General features: G+C 39.0%; 1 protein-coding gene across 1 annotated transcript in view; it reads left to right on the forward strand.

The window, feature by feature from the left end:
- The window catches only part of LOC124594191 (cytoplasmic dynein 2 heavy chain 1), a 786,854-nt gene that overhangs the window by 379,942 nt on the left and 382,576 nt on the right, over positions 1-24,336 (forward strand). Inside the window, exons 35-37 of the mRNA XM_047132551.1 lie at positions 3,008-3,215; positions 6,032-6,138; positions 17,658-17,836. Of these exons, the coding sequence (XP_046988507.1) occupies positions 3,008-3,215; positions 6,032-6,138; positions 17,658-17,836 (494 nt within the window). The remainder of the gene's footprint in view (positions 1-3,007; positions 3,216-6,031; positions 6,139-17,657; positions 17,837-24,336) is intronic.

Here is a 24,336-nt window from a genome sequence, read left to right on the forward strand (position 1 = left end):
CACAGCACAGCCATGAACATCCATATGGCACGATCCTATGCTGACCTGGGCCATCTAGAGGAGACTTCCTAGCCTCCCAAAATTCCAAACCGCTAGTATGGTTCAGGTTCATTGATGATATCATCATGATCTGGACTCATGGCCAAGACATTCCTTACAGTCTCAACATCTTCCCTCCCATCTTCTTCACCTGATTCTCTTCGACCCAGTGTGCCATCTTCCTGGATGTTGACCTCCTCCTCTTTGATGACTCCATAGACACCTCTGTCCACGTTAAACCCACCAAACATCAACAGTACCTGTATTTTGAAAACTGCCATGGCTTCCACACCAAACAATCCATCCCATATGGTCTGGCCATCTGGTTACAGCTGACCTACAGTGAGAAGAACTCCCTAGCCCAGTATGCTGAGGTCTCACCAAGGCCTTCACAGTCAGATATGTCCCCCAGACCTAGTCCACAAATAGACCTCCCATTCCTTTTCCCCTCACATCCCCAATCCTTCCATCACCCTCAAGATACAGCCACAAAACAGTGCCACCTTCATCACCCTGTACCACCTGGGACTGGAACAACTGGACCACATCCTCTGCCAGGTCTTGGATTACCTATCATCATGCCCTCAAATGAGAAGTACCCTACCCAAGATCCTTCCAATACCTCCTAATTCCATCACCCACCCACCCAACCTGCACATCATCCTAGTGCATCTTTATTCCATTCCCAATACCAACCCATTCCTACAGAGACCATATCCCTTTGGGAGACTCTGCTGCAAGATCTGTGCAATCCACCTACCCAGCAGTTCCTATTTGTGTCCTATCACAGGCTTATCATACCCCAAAGAGGTCAGGCCTCGTGTGAAAGCAGCCATGTTATTTACCAGCTAAGCTGCACCATTGCACAGCTTTTTGTATTGATGTGACTACCAACCAGCTGTCCAACAGGACGAATGGCCACTACCAAACTGTGCAAAAGCAAAGTAGACTACCCTGTGGCATATATGCAGATGAACATGACATCCTTCACCACCCAAGCCATCTGAATCCTCCACCACCAGCATTTCTTAACAGCACAGATAGGAGTTATCCTTACAACACAGTCACCACTCCTAAAATTATCCTATAACCTATAGTAACATACTGTCCCCACACCCTCCACCCAACAGCTTCCACCCGTCTTTCCTACCAGCTACCCCCATTCCCATCTCCCACCCACTTTGTGTGTCACCCTCTGCCAATGCACCCACCATCTTTCACCTTCCTCACTACCCACCTTTTTTACTTCTCTCCACCCTGCATCCGCACCTCCCTACCTGACAGCCACCTGACATTGTGCCTGTTGGCAGTCTAGTAACTTCACCAGACAGCTCTTTTCTCTTTCCCCACGCACATACTGCTGTCCCTCCCCTCCCCTGCCTCCAGATAGCTGCTTCCATTCCACACGGCACTTGCACCCTGAATCATTAATGGATTACAAAGATAGCTTAAGGATAATCCTGTCAAGTCAGCACAAGATTTTAATATCTGCTAGAAACACCATCATAGCTAGTAGAATTACTATGTTTTAGTGACCTGATGAATTCTTTAATCTCCTTAGACGCTGTATTTTTGAAATTTATGTCTAATAATGGAAAATCCACAACAGAATAATGACAATACTATGAAGAGGATAGAGTGCTACTCATCATGTGCAGAAGATGTTGAGTTGCAGACAGGCACAACAAAAAGACTACTAAACAATTGAGTTTTGGTGTAATGGCCTTCTTCTAAAGTAGATACACACACGCATTCACGCAAGTGCAACTCACACACACGATCACTGCCTCCTTGCTTTTTGGCCAGAAGCTCACGTGCTCAGCAGTCTTTCCATTGTGCCTCTCCATGACTTATGACTTAGCATCTCCTCCATATTGTGGGCAGCACTCTATTCTTTTCATAATATTGAAATTAAAGGCTGTAGATGGTGCATGCAGTGTCTGCAAAAGTAAATCTAAGGCATCTGTATTTGGTTGTTCATTTCTGTGTGCAGTCTTTGCAGTCACTGTGAGGAGGTAATCATTGAATTTGGTGGCCAGTGATGTGAAGGTATATTCTGGTGGCTCAGTTTGATTTTGATTACTAGTTTTGTCTGTTTCTTTGTTCAATAATGTTCCAAATAGTTTTTGCATTATTATTGTGGTGTTTTATTATATGAGTATGAGTTTTACTTTTTGAATGACGGAGTGTAGAATCTGGTGTAATGATGATAATGGAGCTTCAGACTGTGACTTTTTCTTTTTCTCTGAGTCCTAGCAAAACATACTTTTACCAGGATTTATCCACCTCATATCCTTGTTTCTTTTCAATAGTGTCCTTACCTGTTTTGTTGGATAATTACAGACAGCTAAAGATAACTGAATGAGAATGAGAATGGATAGTAGGGGGATACAAGAAAAAAATTACGTTGTTAAGTAGAGGTTCAAAATGTGTGATGTGATGTTTTTGATTGTACTGAAGAGATGGGTCTTAACATTTAATGGAAGTAGAAGAGGATCAGTTATATAATTTTCTCAATAGATTCATTACACTATATTCTCAGCAACTTTAATTGTTGCAAGTAGATTTTGTATTCCGAGGGTGATGATGATGATTACAAATACAATTTCCACGTGACTTTGCATTCCAGACTGAGATGCTGGAGTTGGTGATCATGTGTGCACGCGGTGTGCTAGCTTGTGTGTGTGTGTGTGAATTTTTTGTGTGTGTCTGTCCTTACTGACAAAGGCTGCATTTGAGAGCTATATGTGAGTGTCTTTTAATCGTGCCTGTTTGCAACTTGATGTGTCTTCTTAATGGTAAGTAGCAATCTGTCATTTCCTGCATAGCTGATATAATTACAATTTGGGTAGCCTGACAGATTTGCTGTCCAGTTGCTTTCAAATTTTATTTGTTGTTTTTGTAATTTGTGCATTAATTTATCTACATTTAATGACATTTTATGCATTGATAATAAACATCTTTCCAGATCAGCAGTCATGGATAGTATGTGATGGTGATGTTGATCCAGAATGGGTAGAGTCTCTTAATTCAGTTCTTGATGACAATCGTCTTCTAACGCTACCATCTGGTTGGAGAATTCAGTTTGGCCCAAATGTTAACTTCATTTTTGAGACTCATGATTTAAGCAATGCATCTCCTGCAACGATTTCTCGTATGGGCATGGTTTTCTTCAGGTATAAAGTTACATTTAATCAACAAGTTCATAAGACAAGTGATGGATGTAGTAATTTTTTAATTGTATGTGGCATGATAGAAATAGAATGAACAATATCGCCATTCAGAGTATGAAGGCAGCACGATGCGGTGGGTGGGGGGGTGGGGGTGGGGGTGGGGGGGGGGGGGTTAAGAAAAAAAAAAAAGGTCTGGGAGAAATCTATGGATGATGTGAGACATAGAATTTATTTGACAAAAGAAATAAAATCACAAAGCAGTCTCAGAGTATATCCAGAAATATACAGTTAAGGGTTCAAACTCTTAATGTGGAAATATTGTAAGTTTTGATGCACTCGTGAAATATTCAAAGTCCCAAAACTTGACCCATGTGTGACCACTTGTTGCTCAAAAAACACAATCACAAATTTTGCTACTTGTGTGCTGGAGACAGAGGTCCTCATGCTTCTGTTGTGAAACAACAACTTTCTCCCTTCTCAGAGTCTATGAGTTCCCTTAACATCTTTTGATCCACCCGAAGTCTTAAATACATATTGTACTCTTAAGTGCTTGCAGCATCTGGAATTCTGCATCACATTGGAAAACTACACCCAGGAGTCTTCCAACAAACTTATGCTTGACTTGGAATCCCTGTCCACGCTATTCAGAATCTCATTCCCTGTACTGCCATTCCCAGTCCACCCAAAAAGAATGCAGATGTTCACTCTGTTATCTTTCAGTACATAAATCAAAACAAGCCTCCCAGAGTAGAGTGTATTCCCAAGGAATTATTAAATCCCTGGAAGAACCAGTCATCAGTTTAATAAAGTTATGGTTACAAAGCACTGACATGAATTATTTACAGAAGAATTGAAAAATTGATAGAAGCCAAACTTGCGGGAAGATCTGTTTGGATTTCTGAAGAAATGTAGGGACACCCAAGGCCATACTGACCCTATGACTTATCTTAGAAGGTAGACTGAAGAAAGGTTAACTTATGTTTAGAGCTTTTGCAGATTTAGAGAAAGCTTTTGACACTGTTGGCTGGAATACATTCTGTGAAATTCTGAAGGTAACAGAGATAAAAGATAGTGAGTAAAAACTTATCTACATCTTGCACAGGAAGCAGACTGATGTTATGAGAGTCAAAAGGCCTGAAAGGGAAGCAGTAGCTGAAAAGGAGGAAACAATGAAAAATCGAAATGGATTTAAAGTTCAATGGGAAGAAATAAAACCTTCAAGGTTTGCAATAACACAGTAGATCAGTAAGATATGGCAAAGGACTTGCATGATCATTTCAATGACTGGATAGTGCCTTGAAAAAGAAAAGCTGTAAGTTGATATTGGAATGTAGTCTTATTAAAACAGGTGATGTGGAGGGAGTTAGATTAGGAAACAAGACACTACATGTAGTCGACGAGTAACTATTTGGACAAAAAATACCTGATGATGGCTTAAGGAGTGAGGATATAAAATGCAGAAAACCAGTAACAAGAAAAGCTTTTCTCAAAAAGTGAAATATGTTAGCACTGAATATAAATTTAAGTGTTAGAAAGTCTTCTCTGAAGGTATTTGGAGTGTAATCTTGTATGGAAGTAAAATGGGGACTTATTAAGTCAAGAAGAGAATAGCTTTTGAAATGTGGTGCTACATGTGACGTTACAATTGATTAACTCCTAATATTCCAACTACATTGTGACATAATGTCTACTTCTTTAAAAGGAAATGACTATGTGAGCTTGCTGAAGTCCATGCTACATTGTGTGCTATAACCTTGCTTCAGTTTTATACACAACAAAATGTGAACAGCCAACATGGGTGCATGAAATGTGAACAGTCTGTACGGGTGATGCACCTCAGGATACTTAATTTGTTATCTGCTCATTGTCCTGGAGTTCTTCCTGAGAACTGGATTCATGTCTTAGACACATTCAGCACGCTATGTGGATTAAGGAACCTTTAACTTTATACTTTTCATAGAATTTTTATTGGACAATATGACAGAGGTGGTGTGTCACAGAACCTCTGACCAGCAATGATGCCCATCGAGCTAGCTTCCATTCTTATATACCTTTTTAAACAGTTATTTCATTGTTAATGTTACATCTTTTGGTATTAATATTAAAAATTACCACATCAAATTGATCAGGCATACATACAAAATAGTTTTGAATATGTTTACATGTTTAGACATTCAATTCTGCCAACTAACAATGTCATTACTGAAGTTTACACCATTTACATGAAACAAACAATGAATTTCCTAGTTTTCTTAATTACGTGAAATGAAATTAGATTCTAATAGAATAAACAGTAGTTCTGTCCTTCAGAAAAACAGTAGATTTTATTGTTCCAGATCAACTGTCAAGTACTTCCAATTCGCATCCAATGCAATAGCACTGACAGTCATGAAATTACTGTGTTATGCAGGGACATCAAAACAATTACTGACAAAAAGTGGATTAAAGCAACTTCTCATTGATATTGCTATATCACAGAAAAGTTACACAATTTAGGATGTAAGAAATGGATTTGTTTATAGGGAAAACACCTTAACAGTTTTTAAGTTACTAGATATTAAGTTTTTAAATATGTATATATTTTTCTCTATTTCTCAATATTCAGTGGATGTTTGATTGTCAGTCACAGAAGTCCTAACTGTACAACATAAGGATTTTAAAATCATATCATGTAACACTATATTAAACGGTTTGATGTATTTAAGTACAGAAACTGCATTGAATCAAAATATTTTAGTGATTATTTACCATAATTTGTTATAGCCACTGAAAATTTGCAATACAAATTAGAAATAATTGTTACTTTCTTCATATTACAGTGAAGAGGATATTGATGTGAAAGGTTTAGTAGCTGCCTGGTTGGAGACTCAATCTGATGACTGTATTCATTTTTTGTCTTCTTACATGGATGACTATTTTTACAAAGGTAATTTAATATACTCCCAACATTGATTCAACTTCCAGCAAATAAAATCAAGTAAAGAATGTACTTACCACCATGTGAGGTTGCATCAGATTCACTATCACACACATATAGATGGAAAAGGATCATGTACTTGGAATCACAGGTGCTTTGTCTTGGTAGAGTGAGTAAATGCAAAGAAGGAAAGCTTGACAGAGATTTCAAGAATTTGTCAAGAAAATCTGTCAGGACCACAAAGAAACAAAGGTTTTTCATTTAAGGTTTGCAACTTGCCAAAACAAAAGAAAAGTTAATGAGAGAAAGAAGTGTGAATATTATCTGTCAATAAGTAGAAAGCTACAAAGAACTGCAAGGGAAGATGGACTCATCAAGGTAGGATCAAATTATCAGTGGGGCACAAAATCAAGATTTCAGAATGGGAAATGTTAACACATGGCTTTGTCAGATATGGTACTTGCTGTATTAGAGTTTAAAACACACCTGTAAAGGAAACAAGTTCAAATGGGCAGACTTGGGTAGTACATGAACACCAAAAGTGACAACAGGTCATTTAAACAGTGTACACAGGAACCAAGCGAAAGGGAGAGAAGAATTAGTGAACAAAACATAAGCAGGAAAAAAAGAGAAAAGTTAGGGACAAAGAGGAATAGTTGAAGATCAAAGTGTGTACAGAGAGAAATATAACCTAGGGGAAGGCAGAGAAAGGGATAGAAAGGGGGTACTTCCTAAGTGTTGGCTTGTGGTCATTTCCCAGTTATTGCCTTTTATTTTCCATATTGTACGCTCCTCATCATTTTTCTGTAATTCTGTTATGCCTGTATGCTTTATATTAACCTTCCCTCACTTTTTCTGCATCTTCCAGTGTCATTTCTCTTGCTTTCTTTTTAATTTTCTGGTCCTTTGCACTTTGTACTTGCTTTGTAGATTCTTCTGTTCATCTCTCTCTCTCTCTCTCTCTCTCTCTCTCTCTCTCTCTCTCTCTCTCTGTCCCTCCCTCTCTCTCTCTCTCTCTCTCTATCTCTCTCTCTCTCTCTCTCTCTATTTTCTCCATAGCTCTTTCCTACATCTTCTGTATTCCAGAATATGTTGGTGACATTCTTGAATGACATTTTATTTCTTCCTTTTCCACTTTGTCTCTGTCTTGTGGTACTGACCCTTGGTAGGCAGTGGTAAGACATATTGGAAGTTTATTCAGTAGGACAGCATTTCAAATCCACAACCGACATCCACAGTTAGATTTTCCATAGTTTCCTTAAACTGCTTAAGACAACTGACAGAATGATTTCCTTGAAAAAGATGTGGCAGATTCCCTTTTTTATCCTTTGTCTGTCTGCTCTTGTGCTACATATCTAATGGCTTCATCATCAACGGCAATTTACATCTTGATCTTCATTCTGTCCTATTCCTTGTCAGTAATATCAGGGCATTTTATTTGACTTGATTTAGCCAGAGAGACAAAACAACAGTGGCCCTTTCCCATTGTTGCTCACAATGAAACTAAGTTTACTGTTCAGTATATCTTCCTGTCATTCTAGAAAAGTTAACCAGTATCCTTAAAAAGTTGTACGAGTCCCTTAACTTGATTTCTGTTAGCCATAATTTCTTCAGGGATAAATGACCCAAATATTTTTTGTCCTTTGGCCTCCAATGCTTCACACTGGAAGGTTAAATGTGGTGCAGTTTCCATCCCTTTTACCACACAGTCTGTGTTTAGGGCCCTTTTTATACCCATTGTGTGCAAGTGTTTCCTGAAGCTTCCATGGCCAGTCATTAGAGTTACCATGAATTTAATTTGGCCCATGTTGAAGTCTAGAATTGCAGCATTTGTCTTAAAACATGGTTTCAGAATCATTGATACGTCCCATTTTTGTTTTTTGGTTTTAGTCCTATATTCTGTATGCTGCTTCCTGATCCAGCTACATATTTTAGATTTTATGATAATATTAGTGATGGTTAAGTCAAGTTTCAATCCAGAAAATGGAGTCATCACCCCTAGTCCTGCATAGCATATCAGCTTGTTTGATAACACTAACTCCTGAGTGGCCAGGAACCCACAGCAGGTTTACTCTGTTGCTTTTCCCTGGCATTGTGCAATGATCTTTGATCTTATTGCAGGGCCTGATAGAGATTTAGAGCTTCTTTGTTTCCTGAATGAATTTGAATACTTGAATAATTGTAACAACTATGTAGATTCACTCCATGCATACACTGATAGTGAGTACTGTTTCCAGTTTTCGTAGAGAAACTACACTCTCAGGAGGCTGCACTCCGTACACCCTGGCCTCAGAACTTCCTTCTGTTTTGGTGCCTCAGTAAACCAGACTATGTTACCTGAATGGTACTATGGTTCTTCCTTCCACTGCTTCCTATTTGATATGGTTACATAGAAATGTTTTTTGAAGCAGCTGGAAGTTTTTTTTTCCTCTCTTCAATCTGTATGCTCCTCCTGCTGCCTCTATTGTAACCCAAAGACATACTGGAGGAGTGCCAAATATGATCTCCAACCCATCAGTGGGAGTGTAGTTCCATCCATTATGGCTAAGTAAACCAATCTGTGCACCTTCTCAAGCTCCTGACAGCTATTCTATATTCCACCATTCTGTGGCACTATAAATTATAATAGTTCTTATTAGAGAGGTGGAAATCTGATGAAAATACTTAGTACTAAGGCTCTAGTTTTTTCCACAGGCCTCCTAGTGCACATAAGAGCAAATTATGCCTTGTAACTTATATTCTTTATCTGAGGAGTCTCTGCTAGTTTCGCATCTAGGGTTATTCGTAGATACTTAACTGTCCCCTCTTCTGGAAAAATTTTGTTGAAGAGCTTAATATTCCAGTATATGTCCTGGAGGTGCTTCCTGATGAACAGTACTGCAACAGTTTTCTTGGGACTATGCTTTAGATCAGAGATGCACAGATTGTGGGCTGCTGTTGATCTGATAGCACCCTGCCCCTCACCATTCGTTCATGTAAATTGACAAAAAATTGAGCCAAACATCAAAGCAGTTGTGAAATCAATGGCATGTCATGTTTCAAATTAAATTAGTGTAAATAATTTTTCTGCAATAAACATATTTTTATAATTACATTTCAGGTACATTTTTTTGGTTTTCACAAAGCATGAGAATGTTGATAGGCAGTTTTCTTAAATAATGTGCTAAAATCTTTGGGTCAGAACATAACTACCAACACAAAAAATCAGTTTGTGAAGTTTCATCCCTTTGACTGTATACACACAAGAAGGTGGGTTTTGGAATTGCAACTCAGGAATTGGAGGGTATTTGGCACTAAATAATAATGAACATTCTATATTGAAGACAACATGTTTAATTATTATCAACTGTTTTGTGGTGTGGTTTTAATTTACATTAGTGAATAATATTAGTATCACAATCAAAAATAAAATAATAAGTCATTAACTACCGATACAAAAATTCGGAAAAAAATACTACAAGAACAGAAAATTTGAATTGAACATAAGAACATAACTATTAGAGAGTATTGTATTAATGAAACACAGGAAAGGATGCCATTGTTCTTTAAACCCTCAGTTCATCTTCTTGTAGTTCATGGACATTTTCTACAAATGGCAGTGTTCCATTTAGACATTATTTCTTTATAATATGACAGTTTTTTATTATCAACCCACTGATCACCATAATGTTTAGAAAACAGTTGGTTTGCATCCTGTAACTTTTCTGGTTTTTCAGGTACTCCATATAGCAGTTTGTCTGTGGTGGCTAAAGAACCCTTTTCCCTTCTTGATAAGTGATTGATACATTGAAAGGTCAGACATATACGATACTTCTTCTCTTACTACAACAGACAACCTGCCTTTTTCGATGTACATATATTTGCACTTAGAGGGTTTTAAGTGCCAAAGTGATGGAGTTTTCAGTGTTCCATTATCTGACCATTTCCAGTCCCTTAAGTTATATGTATCTCTTCCTAACTTTTTGACAATGCCTTCATTCAAAAAAAGTTGAAAATGTTCTTCTGGAGAAACAATGACTTACTTCTTGTGCACAGCATTTTCAATACTTCTGAATACACAATCTGGCAGAAGAAAGGAGTGGCCAACAACTGGGTAGACTACTCGCACTTCTTTAACATTCACAGGAGATTTGTTGCACAGTCAAAATGCAAAGCTTTCCAATTATTACATAATTTATCCTTTTTCCTGAACAGCCATAGCAGAACAGTTCAATGTAATTGGTGATACCTACAAACTCAAAAGTTGTCAGGCACTTATACATTGCAGATGAAATTTTGTGTGATCTTTTACAGTGACCTGTCTCAAACCAAGTTAAGACTGTCAAATTTTTCTTGTTTTAGGTGCCATCAAACTACCATTACATAATGTTAATTTACAAGCACACAGCTGATTAGCATAATATGCTGCTTTGTCAGGAAGTTTTGTTAGTATCATGTTCTTCTGGCAGTCAAAGGAAAACTTCTCAGCATTAGAATCCTCAGTTTATATTAACTTTACAAATACCTTACCTTATAACAGCATACACTCTCAGTTTTATAATTAAAAGGTTTTTATCTTCATGAAAAAGAGTTGAAATCTTCACTCTTCTTTCCAGTCACAGACACACTGAAACAAACCAATTCCGGGAGACTTAAAACTTATATTTGGTATCACATATTTGTCAAAATTAGTATTTTATCTTCATTTCTTCTTTCTCTATTTGATGTTGGATTTTCGAACAATTGATTAACTGTAGGTCTTTCAAAGCTCCCTTACACTAAGATCAGAATAAAGGTATTTCTTATTAGATTTGTGCCAATAATATTTTGAATCAATGGGCTACAGTTTATCAGTAAATTTCTTAACTACTTCTCTCCTTCCCCAGAACTTCATTGACTGTGTGTCTCCCCCTTCTTTTCTTCTAGGAGATGCACCAGTCAATAAATGTTGTTTGCATTGGTTTTGAATCCTGTCTTTCTTGATGTCTAGAACAGAAGGGAAGGTTTCCTGCCATACCTGAATCAATGTTTAATTACTGCTTATTGGACTCACTTTCAGGAAGTACTTCATGCTTTAAAGCTCATTGTCTCTCTCATTAATGTCTTGCCTTTTGTTTATTTTTGTGGCTGTCGGACTATCACACTCAAGTATAGGAGTTTTTACATAGAATCACCTTTCATTACAAAATGAACCCGATCACATGCCTAGTCTCTTAACATTTTTTAAATAACAAAGTTATTTTATTGAAGAATGAAAAACTGTCACTTAGCATGAACACACTTCCCTAATAATGCATGTGCTCATCCAGTCTCCTTTAACAGTTATGTTTGTTTCACATTCACTGAAGCAACCATTGCTACATTTCCTCATTAATTAAACAGATAATCATTGATCATGGAAGCACTTTCCCTTAAATTCTACTAACAGTATGTTTCTTCATGACAATTACTGATTCTCAAATACTATATCTCAATCATTAATCTCTTAGCTAACCCTGTGCACCTTTCTGGGAAATAACTGAATTACTGAACTACTTCCTTTCTGCAAACTGAACTAACATGTTTAACTATTAATACCATTTGTACAAAATTCTGCACATTACTTATCCGTGGTGCAGCAGCATGTGGCAGCTCCTTACAGAAGCTCAACACCAACTCTTCTGCACACTCCAGGACTGCATGTGATCACTAGGATTGGGTCATTGTTGTCATTAAATGGCAGGACAATGCACCCTGATAGAAAAGGCTTGCTCTTCTCCAAACATTCCAGAAGGCAGCTATAAGTAAGGAGTAGAATATTGATACGTTAAGATAGCAGTACTCCTTACAACAGACACAATATTCCTGCTGCCTTCTTTTTCATGTTTTCGTACTAGTTGTTGTTAAATAGTGCCTTGAGCGATGACCTCATCTTTATGTTGTTTTGTTGGGATGCAGTGGACGTTTTTGTGAAGTCTTATAATGTATTGTATACTAGGCTCACTGCATTTAAAGACACCTTTCTTGTTCACACAATTTGGTTTGTTAGGCGACCTCTTTGATACATACCTATTATGCTGTCCTCTTTTCCCAAGAATTTGTAACACTAATCTTCTTGATACCTTTCTTTCTATTTACTTTCTCCACATGTTGTAGATAATCCACAAATTGTTACAATGCAGTGAAACCCCTTTAGCATTCCAAACTATACATAAGTTACACCAGCTCTCTGCCAAATGCTGCACTGCTGGCAACCTATAAACTTAAATATTATATATCCAGTGCTTCTTTGAAAGTGGTAAATCTTTATAAAGTTTCAAATAGCACTTCAGTTCTTATCATAAACTTGATGTTGATGGATAACAACCATTACAGAATCATATTTTAACCCTTTCGCTGCTACAGATGTACTCTCTGCATTGTGAGGAGGGGTGCCGTTTTTGTTTGCCAAATGTTGGTTGGTGCTTGTGCTAAGAGACTTCATTCTGACCAATATGAAATACCCATCAACTGACTTTAAGAAAAGAATAAGGTGAAAAAATTTCATGTAGGTAAGATATTAAAATTTTTCATGAAATTGAGAGCTTGTTTCATTCTCGAGATACTGATTTTTAGATCCAAAAGGTGGTTGCATGCAATGTTCCCAGTTCTGTTCAGGTGGACTTGCTGGCTGTTATGAAATACTCATCATCCAATTTTAATAAAACTATTAGGCAAAAAAATTTGATTTTTGTACATCTTACACTCTGATATCTTTGCTCCATAAAGGACTAAATTTATTTTCGTTGTACGTCATAGTTACTGTGCTGCATTGTATTAAGTAAATCATTACACAATATTTTAAAAAGTTTGCAGAGGTAAAAATGCATTGTGTAAACTTTGTGTATGGTTGATTTTAGCTCACACATTGCAGTGAGTGAAATGTAGGTAAGATACTGAAATTTTATTTAAAATTGAGAGCATAATGATATCTCGTTTCATCCTCAAGCTGCTGATGTTTATATCTGATGGATGACTGCATGCATCACAAATCAAGTGATCATAACAATCATCATATTTAATAAATGGTTCAAGATATCAAAATGGGGCCTGCGAAGAGACACTTACATTGTATGATAAGTACACTAAACTTTTTTATTCTCTGAGATATGGAAGTAATCTGTCCACAACAATGAGAAGTCAGCGGGTCAGGGCACATACAGACATCAATAGCACTGTAGGAAAATGCAAGTTGTGTGGTTGTATGTGTCCACAGCACCTGGGGAATGACAGAGCAGTACATATATACATATCCACAGCAGAACTGGGGTTAAATTAAAAAAAAAAGGTTGTTTGGGGATGAGGCAGTTTTTGGAAACAACATTAACAATGTGAGTTTTGGAACCAACATGAAAAAAAGTGGATATGACATTGTTTGCAATAGATGCAGGTATTTAACATTTAAAATTAATGAGATATGACATGGTTTGGAACATCATGCATTAACTGGATGTTGGACAGGATGAAGTAGATTCAGAAATCGCTGCCAATTCAGTTCTGACCAAAGGTGGATAAGGCAGTTTTTGAAACCTGGTGCCTCATTTGTTAAATAAACTGAATATTTGTGAAACATATGATGTGAATTAATTATGCATCCCTTATGTAATTGTAGTGACAGGTTTGCAGCCTAACAAGTCAGAAGGACGACAGTTCAACCCCACGTCCGGCCATCCTGATTTAGGTTTTCCGTGATTTCCCTAAATCACTCCAGGCAAATGCCGGGATGGTTCCTCTGAAAGGGCACGGCCGACTTCCTTCCCCATCCTTCCCTAATCCGATGAGACCGATGACCACACTGTCTGGTCTCCTTCCCCAAACCAACCAACCAACCTAACAAGTCTGTAAACTGCTGCCTTAGATCCTGTTTCTGACACTAGTTATACACGATGTTCAGAGTTTATAGTGTCAGTGTTCTAACAGTACATGCAAATTTACCAAGTATTCCTATGACTAAAGCATATGCATATCCTTGGCAAAAATTGTCTTAGCAAACTGCATCCACTGGTGTATAGTAGTCTTGATGCTATACACTTCTGCAGCTTGAGCTATGGATTCAAACGTTGTGTTGCTGAAAGTCCCCTCAGTATCTAAGAAGATGCAGAGCACCATTTTATGAAAGTGTAGTGCTTTTCCTGCCTTCCCAACAAGTTGGTGAAGTGCTGTTTTGAATGATTTGCCTGGTTGATACACATGCTGGTTTTCACATAGAGGAACTTCAGTTAACCTCCTTTCCCTAATGAGTATATTAACCAGTTTGTCTAATGCCTTTAGAAGAAAGGAGGATAGACTGATTGAACTCATCTCATTAGACATGGTATGATCAGTTTTCATGGGATCTGAGTGACAACAATCTTCACTGTCCTCCAAGCATTAGGAATAACTTTTGCAGCTAAACTTACCAAACAGTCTGCATAGGAATCTGATTAATACATTTCCTGCTTGTTGCAGCATAGCTGGAAAGATACCACCTGGTGATTAAAATAGTTGAATTGTTCCCATTGCCACTGGATTTTCTTGAAACCCACATGTTCCTTAGTAGATTCCCATTTGTTACCTGTAAACCAGTACCTCGTAGGGGTTGAATCTTTGTCTGAATCATCTGCCAGAGTACATTGGGGTAACTGAGTCTTGAGGAGCACATCCAACCTCTCATGCAATGATCTGGTATACTAAGTATCCTCCCTCCTCAGAGTGCCTCATGGATGTGTTGGTATTCTAGTGAGAATATTGGGAAGTGGCTCTGGCAGCTGTATCTTTCACCTCTTCACTGAATGGTTTCCAGGATGACTGTTTCACTTGGTTACCATACAGATTGTATTTAGTAAAGGCCCCCTTGATATTTTACCCATGTTACTTTGTTCTTACAAAGTTAAACAGGCTTCGTGGTTGCTCTCATTGCAATTCCATATTTTATTCAACTAAGGTACATTTCTGAAGGTAAGTTCTGTACCCCTATTCAAGATTTCTAGGTTACCCTCCAATAGGTATTAAAGTAGGTACTCAGCTTTGCTGTTGATGTCACTACTGTCTCATGTAAAGTTATGGGCATTGGCATCACAACCAATCTGCAATTGCTGGTTCTTCATGAATGTTTTCCAAACATGATGTCACAGTGACAGGTGTTACTTCATCTGCAATTTCCTCTAAGTGTACTGGATTTCTTGTTGAATTTTTAACTTCAGATAAACATGAATTTAGGTGTACCGAATCCCAGTCTTGTCTTCATAGAACTCCTAAAACCCATGGTCTAAGTTATGTTGATTACTTCTTCTTTCTTATATTCCTGAAGGTAGGTTCCTTACCCCTATTCACAATCTGTAGGTTACTCTACAATAGGTATTAAAGTAGGTTCCCACATCTGCGGTTGATGTTGTTACTTCCCCACATGAGGTTGTGGGCATTGGCATCACAACCAACTAGCAGTTGCTGGTTCAGCTACAAGCAGTTATCTATCAGTCTCATAATTTACTGTGATGGTTTGAGCACTGTCCTCATTAGGAAGGTATACTGAGACCAATACTACTTTCCTTGCAGTCCCTTCTTACATAATTCATTCTAAGTCCTTGGAATAGAAGTTCATCATTGACATAAATGAAATTCCATTTTTAAAATAAATGCTTGTTCTGAGGGGTTTTAGATTCCTGGCATAAACCAGCTTCAGCTTACCTCCAGTTCCTCCAAGGTCTGATATACCCCCTTTGTACTTGGAGGATTCTTGGATCAAGGCAATGTTGTCCTCCTGTCTTCCCAGAAGGTGACTCAAAGTGGTGGTTGCCCCCATAGTTTGCTGCAGGTTTATCTGCAACACTTCTAGCTACGAATTTGCTGCCATCATTGTCTTTGATCTCCCTCGCAGGAACCTGTGAGAACCTTAATATTGCCTTCACGATTTTTTCTCCAACTTCCACCACAAGGGGTTGACCAACAGTTCCAAGCTTCTGATGAGTGATTCTCTGGTCCTCTGTTTAGACTTTCTGGTTCAGAACCCATAGTTTCTCTAACAAAGTCTCTGGGGGATTATCTTTGAGTAGTTTTGGCGCACAGACTGATATTTTAGTGGTCTTGAACAGTTCTGTTGCTGTGTTGACCAGCAGCTTTGCCTCATCCCATGAATATATCTTGGGCACGATCTCCTTCAGCCACTCAACTGTCCCCATCCCCTCACAAACGAAGATCAGAGCATCCTTATCCAGATAGACCCTCCTGAGTTTGAGGCCTTGACTAGTGTATTCCCCAAGTTTTTGAAAAAGGGTCATCTGGACTAACTCGTCCCACTGAGAAAAGGTGCTAACAAGAGCATAGCCTTGTTGAATAACTGCTACCCAAAAAACCAAGACTGCAGTACTGTGGGTTTGGTTTCTAGTTGCCTGTGTTAGCTTTGCTGGATGTTTTCCACCTGTGAATTGAAAGTAACAGACTTTGCTCATTCTGTTACTACCCCTGTTAGCAGTAGAAGAGTTCTGTTTACCTTCTTCACTTTGAGTCAGTCTTTGTTGGGGATCTTAGGTTCAAGACCTTTTAACTCCCTCCATGTGTTCTTAGGAAGCCTTTTCTTTCCTTCCATGTCTCTTTGTTATCTAAGAAGTTTCCTCCTCTGCCTTAATGTTGATCTGATCCAGTTTCTCAGCAACACTTTTCACCCAGGGAAATGGTCCTTCCCCCAATCCTTTTACAGACACAGTTTCCATTGGCTAAGTGCCCAATATCTGGCTGTTTGAGGTGTTTGACATCAAGCTCCATAGTGTGTGTGTATGTGTGTGTTTCCCACTGTGTTATTCATTTGGTCCCAGGACACTACAGGTGACACATCAGTCTATACCAGCAGAGCCCCAGAGTTCACATGGTATCAGTGATGCTCCATTCACTACTCTTTGTCACGTGTGGCACACATCTTCAGCAGGGATTGCATCATACCTCGGGTTGGGCGAATTCTTTCGTTTTGCCCCCCCCCCCCCCCCAACCCCCAACCCACCCCCTGTTCCATCTGATACATATTTTCATGTACTTATCCCCCTCACCTCTGAAAGGATGTACTTTTGTGAGGGATCAAGCTCCTTAGACAGAAGTAAAAGCACTCATGAGGGGGATTCTGGGCAAACTTTTCTTACAGTTCTTCAGTTAGTTCGCAAACTTTTTGGCCCTTAACCCTTTCCAGTTCAATCTTTCTGCTCAGTGTACTCTCGGTAGTTCTTATTTACTTTTCAATAATGGAAACATGTCGGACATCATCCAGCATTGAATCCAGTGTGAAAATCATAATGTAAGATATAGTTTAACAGAGGATCCAGAAGGATTATTCATACCTGTTCTCCTACAGGGAAAGAAACTTCCTGTTTTAAGAACTACATGTGGTGTGTGCTCTTTATGTTTCACACATGTACCTTTTGTCACTTTTCATGTTTGTGCATTTTATTATATTTTTTTTATAAAAAGTGATAGTCATGACATTAAAGTAAAAAATATAAATATTTAAATAACTTTTAATTTTCAGTTTGAGGCATCTGAAAGTAAATTTCTTTTCTCCATTACAGGTATACAGTGGGTGTTACAAAATGGTGAAGCTGTAGTTCCGTTTTCACTAATAGGGTTGGTAAAAAATGGTTTGTCTCACTTAGCAGGTGTTACTAGTAAATCAGAATATGCCCTTTGCCTTGTACGTGGTCTGGGTGGTAATTTGACCTGTAGCAACAGAGAGGTATTTGCAAAAGAGGTAAGAAGTATTCTAATTTTTCATTGTAATGTTAGTAATTGTATTAATTTTTGTTTCATAAGTCACAAATAGCTTATTGTTTGTGAATGACACTCCTGATTAAAAATTTAAGAAATAAAGTATTATATTGAATGCAAGACATGTATAGCCTCTCTACTTGAAGATTTTCTGGCGCTAAGTGAGTTTTTATTGTGTTGTGATGTATGTGGTGTAGCTACTGCTTTGAATCTCAAATTTGGGATATATCTCTTGATAGGATGTTTTAATGACATGTTATTTGTTCAAATATAAATGTAGTCATCCACTTTGCATGTTTTCTTTGGAACTTAAAATACTGAGGCAGGTTACTTACCTTTCTTCAGCACATTTTGTCAAGTGTATTACTCATATGGATATGGTGTTTGTTCTTTTGGACATGTTTGAAAAAACAGACACCATTGATGACCTGCAGCCATCTAGATCAAAATTAGAATTATATATTAATACTTTCAGCTGCTGATGGACATATACATATATCAACAGGGACAGGTGAAAATGTGCGCCCTGCCCGGGACCTGAACCCGTGATCTCCTGCTTACATGGCAGACGCTCTATCCATCTGAGCCACCAAGGGCACAGAGGATAGTGCGACTGCAGGGACTATTGCGCGCATACCTCCGGCGAGACCTGTTCAGAGTACGGTGTACACTACACTTGGAAAGTAACTGTTAGGTTAGCACAGTACTTGTGGCATGCACATGAGGTCTGTTAACATACCTCTGCATACTGGATGAGATGTTTGGTCTGGTCATCCACTGGGGCATGAACAGTTACCAGTAGCTGTTAAAGATGTCATAAAATATTATTTCAGTTTAGCAAAAGAAACTTGATACTAAATACTAGTTAACTGCAGAAGTCGTCAGAGTAGGGTCCCAAAATTAAAGTCACTCAGTAATGGTTATAACACACATGTAACGCTTGGAACAGAAAGTTGTCTGAAACCAGGAATAAATAGTAGTCTAATATTAAATTCCATGTTAAATATGTATCACAAGATAGACTGGACACCAATTCTGATGGTTTATTTACTGCCATAACAAACATCTTAATGTCTACGTATTGTCCAAATGCAAGATAACCTGGCTGGAAAATGGAAAATATGTGTAAATTCTCTGATCATGCCATAGTAATAGAAGGATATAAACCTGCCATCTGTAGACTGTATGATACGTGTTTAGAATAGGAGGCTAGGATGAAGAATCTTGTGTGATTGGAATTAATGTACTCTACTGTTTGTGAAAATTGTAGCTGCAAGAAGAAGGCATGTGAATGCAGCGAAATGTGTGCCACAAGTTAGGGACATGATAATAAAAAAATGATAAGAATTACAGAACTATACATGCAGATTGACCATCAGAACTAAGTAAGGTGGGAAGCTGCCAGTATTACAGTTAAAGCCTCTAGACGTCATGGTATGGAATCAAAAAGGACGTGGATATGCTGCTGCGGAACACAGTGCCATACGATTTGTAGGTGTATCCACAGAGCATCAACAGTGACTGGCGGAGGACCAGTATGAACAAGTTTCATCTGACCATATCTGAGATATGTTCTATAGACAACGTGTAAAGCAGACGTGCAGGTCAGGAGGGTACTGGTAGCTGTCATTCCTTGAAGAAGGTTTGCTCATTTCTTGCCACATGTAGATGAGCATGGTCCTACTGAAATATAGTTTGTGGAGTTGACTGCAGGAGGGGCAACATCATGGGTTCCCAAACTTCCCTAATATAGTGATTACTGTTCAAATTCCTCTAATTGACAGGAGGCAAGATTGCATGTTACAGCCAATGACACGCAATTGTGTTTTGCCCCCTGACATTTTCCCCTATGTCAGTAATGTGCTGTTCAAATTTGATGACATTGTGAGCAGTGCCTCTCTTTCTATAGTGTTTTTAAACTGGAACTTTAATTATGGACACCCTTTATATGTTTGAATATCTCAACCCTACAAATTTCTGATAACTCCTGGAAGATCCTGACAACATAAGAGTACAGAGACTGCTTCAGTGCTGAAATTCCTGTCACAACAAGGACACAAGCAAAAGTACTTGAGGTGCATACTTAAGTAAAGTCAAAATGGGACATTACAGGGTGCAAATAAGGAGCTACAGAAATAAGCGCTGCAAAATTCAAAATAACTCAACTCATTTTAGAAGAAGAGTCACTTTGTTGTGGTGTCTGTTGAATACTAGAGTTTATTTCCATGATTATTGATATAAACTTTCATGGCTGATTTAGAAGGGCAGAGTACATATTTCAAATAAGGAGCTATTCTCAGAACATGACTGAGTCTAAAACTACTGTGCTGAACATGTTGTGGGGTAATTCTGCCAGGCAATTTATGAATCATATTTTCTACAATATAATAAAAATATTTATTATGTACATAGTTGGTAACAATATAGGTAATATGTAGAAACAGATGTGAAGACTGGATTCTAGACTGATTTTTCTACCTGCATGCGACTGAAACAAAATCGAGCCACAGTTGACTTTGCTCTTCTTGCTGATGGATATCTACTTCAGATGTTCCGTTAAATGTAGTGTAGCACATCCACAATTTTTGGGCGTTGCTATGGACACAGCAGCTCTGCCACAGCAGTGGCAAGAAGTCTTGGAAGCTGGTGTGAGCCAAAACATCATCATCGCAGATGCAGGAGGTAGCCTGTCTGTGTGTTATGAAGTGAGTTGCTTTGAACATTACAATACTGAAGCTGCAGAAAAAGAACAATGCCTTTGTAAGACTGCCAGGACGGTTAGCAAACCTTCGAATGACGGGCTTGTTATATCGTCCTTATTTAGAAGATGTACATCAGTACAACAAGTGAGCTACTTACCAGTATAAATACCTGTCATTTGTAGCTGAAGGGATTCCAGTCTTGCAGCAATCACAAGGAGAGGGTTATGCCAGCTGACGATAATGGTTCTGCAAGCAGCTGTCATGAATTTGGACCTTCACCTTCACTGGTCCAACTGCAGGCTCTGAGAGCACCCCCTTGGATTTGGTGCCCCTCCCACTGGTGAACTGCCTTCCAGCTCACTCCGGCCACAGCAGACTTCTGTCCTGGATGGCAACTGTATGATACCAGGATAGTGCAGCCACTTTCCCTTCCTTCTATCCCTGTCAGTTATCCAAGTGCCTTACACCTCCTCTTGCAAGGGCAATATGCACTTTTGAGGACTGAAATCACCCCCAAGAATTACATGCCCTGTTGCTAGCAGACATGCCATTCATAGACACTGCATGAATTCCAGCCCTCAGCATTCCTCCGGTCACTCACATCATAGCTACCCTCTGGCTGCCTGCTGGCCTCAGTGGTCCTCCACATGCTATCCTCACCTCGTGCCAAAGAAAATGTGGTTGCTGCAAAGCAGTGCTGCGAGTATTGTACCTTCTTATTCTTTATCTGGTGCCTTTTTCCCGCGTCAGTGTAGTGTCAGCATGGATACTAACAGACTTGGGATTGTAATAGGGGTTGCCATCTTCTCCCCCCCCCCCCCCTCCCCCCAACCTGTCCCCTCGGATGGAAAATGTATATCCCAACTGGCTCTGTGTAGTGTTATTCATGTTAAGTGAGCAGAATATTCTAAATGTTTGTGAATTGTACGAGGCCTGTCTAAAAAGTATCCGATCTTTGGCCAGAAAAAATATTTTGAATACCTGACGGGATTGGGATCCTAATCCCCTTCAAAGTAGGCCCCTTGTGCTTGCTCTCATTTAGCCCAACAATCCTTCCACTGCTGGAAACACCTCTGGAAGTCTTCTTTTTGAATGGAGTTTAGTTCCATCATCGTGTTCCACATTATCTCTTCTCTACTCTCAAAATGGGATTCTTTCAGTGGCATCTTCAGTTTTGGAAACAACCAGAAGTCGCAAGGAGCCCTGTCTGGAGAGTAGGGAGGTTGTCAAACTGCTGTAATTCCATGTTTGGCCAAGAAATTTTAGATCAAGTGGGATGAATGTGCAGGGGCGTTGTGATGCAGTTGCCAGTTTTTCACCGTCTACATTTCTGGTCTTTTGTGCTGAACTGTGTCACAAGAGTTGCTAGAGAATGTCTTGATAGTGCTCCTTTGTCGCTGTTTGTCCTTCCAGTGTGTATTTGTGATGCACAATTCTACTGACATCAACGAAGACAGTCAGCATTACCTTGATTTTGCTTCGCACCTGTCGCTTTTTCTTTAGCCTTGGAGACTCCGTATGCCTCCATTGCGATGACTGTCTTTTTCTTTCTGGGTCATACCCATACACCCATGACTCAACTCCAGTTATCACAGTGTTCAGAAATCCAGGATCAGTGTTGGTGGTGTCCAGAAGATCCTGTGCAACATCAAAACGGAGGTCTTTCTGTTCCGGTGACAACAACTTGGGCATGAATTTCCCAGCCACTCAGTGCATGTTCAAATCATCATGCAAATTTGCATGTGCAGAAGTGCAGAATCTTTGCTCAGTCCAACCTCTTGGATAATCTCCAGCGTGGTCAAATGATGATCTGCCATAACCAAATTTTGCATTCTCTCAACAACAGCTGCACTCCAAGCAGTTTGGGGCCTGCCAGAATGCTGGTCAGTCTCCACTGATGTGCGGCCATTTCTGTATTGGTTGAACCACTCCTTGATTTGTGTTACACCCATCACATCTTCTCCAAGCACCTTACGAATTGTTTTGCTTTGCTAATCATCAATGTTTTGACTAAATTTGATGCAGTATCTTTGCTCAGCACGTTCAGTCATCTTGAGAGAATCGGTAATCCATTAAATACATTGTGTAGCACCTCACTCAGTGACTGACAGGCAGTGACTGACATACTGGAAGGTGGGGACAAAATTCATGCATGTGCATAAAGGTCTCTTCCTTTACTGTGTTCAGTGGCACTGCGCTATCGTCCATATTTTGTGCGGGAAAATCAAAGGTCAGATACTTTTTCGACAGACCTCATATAACTTAGGTGGGACTTGGCTACCATCCTCGTATTCACCTAGCTGGATTTGGGAAACCACCTGAAACCGCATCCAGGCTGGCTTGTACATTGACCCTCATCTTTGATCTGCTGGGTGAATTTGATCGAGGGTGAGTGCCCCTCTTCATCCTGAAAGTGGCACTTTAACACAGATAGGTATCTGAGCAGGTGTGCAAGTGTTGTACCTTGAGCCTAAACAAAATTTTTGACTATTGATGGTGTTTTCATGTGTTACCAAGGCCAAAATCTTGACCTAGACCCACTGCCACTACTCAACCCTGTCACCACATAGAGGCTGTCCACCCTGAGCTAGCACAGTAGATAGAAAAAGGGCATTCGGTTTTGTGCCCATTTTATTCATCTCATCTGTTCCCACTTCATGTAGACTCATATGAAATGTTTTGGCTGAGAGCCACGTGACAAGACAGAAGTGTATTTCCAGCTTAAATTGTCAGTGCTGGTAACATTGTTTGAACAACACTTGAATCGTTAAAACTGGTGCAATAACACTCTCCACAATCATGGCATTCTTACATAGAAGCTGGAGCACAAAACTTTGAACAACTGTTCAACTGTTGTGAAAGCATCACCTGTCAAATTATAACAACAATGTGCCTACTTGGCTTTTATCATTGTCAGTAGTCCTACAGAAAATTTGATGTTTTCTCACTTGCACTTATAACATTTGCTGTAGTCATTTTCAGACTAGTGTCTTATACTTCACATTCATATATTTTCCCCTTTCCTTAAGTCATAAAGGTTTGTATCATTATCATTGAAAGAGATTGAATGGGTGAAATAATAGATCACTTTTATAGCAAAGATTTATCGTTCATTAGTGGGACAATGGTGTGTACCATGTAATTGGATAACATCTGAGATAATTACAGTTGATAATAATGTTTACAGGATGGATGTGCAGAGATCCATTTCACTTAACTCAATATTTTGTACAATTAAGGAGTGTTTTTGTTTGCCTTTCTGGAGACCAAACAACTTCTCTAGTGGGAGTTAATTAATGAGGTTTCCACAAGAACCGATCATGTGAAACCCAGTTTATTCTGTTCATTCACGAGATTCAGAAAGCAGTAAATAGATGTAATTTGTTAAATGCCATGCAGTCTGGCTTCCAGAAAGTCTTTGATACAGTTCTGCACCATTGTGTTATAAATGGAATATGTGCATGGTGAATGTCTGAACAGATTTGACAGAATATTTCCTTGAAAACAGAAATTGGTACTTCTTTCATAATGATGAGGAATTATCACAAATGAAATTCATTCCCAACATACTTCAAAATGGTGTCATACATCCTGTTACTGTCCACAGTATATGCCAGTAACTTGCCAAATGACACCTGTCAGGTGGAACAGTTGTAAACAGGTAGGTGAAATTGTTCCGGACTTATTGTGAAATTCAGTGAGACATCCAGATGATCTGGATGTGGTACAAAATTGGCAGCTGCCTCTGAATGTAAATAAATGTAATCAAATGTGAATAAAT

Source organism: Schistocerca americana, chromosome 2, assembly GCF_021461395.2.
Source record: "Schistocerca americana isolate TAMUIC-IGC-003095 chromosome 2, iqSchAmer2.1, whole genome shotgun sequence".
NCBI classification, from domain to species: Eukaryota; Metazoa; Arthropoda; class Insecta; order Orthoptera; family Acrididae; genus Schistocerca; species Schistocerca americana.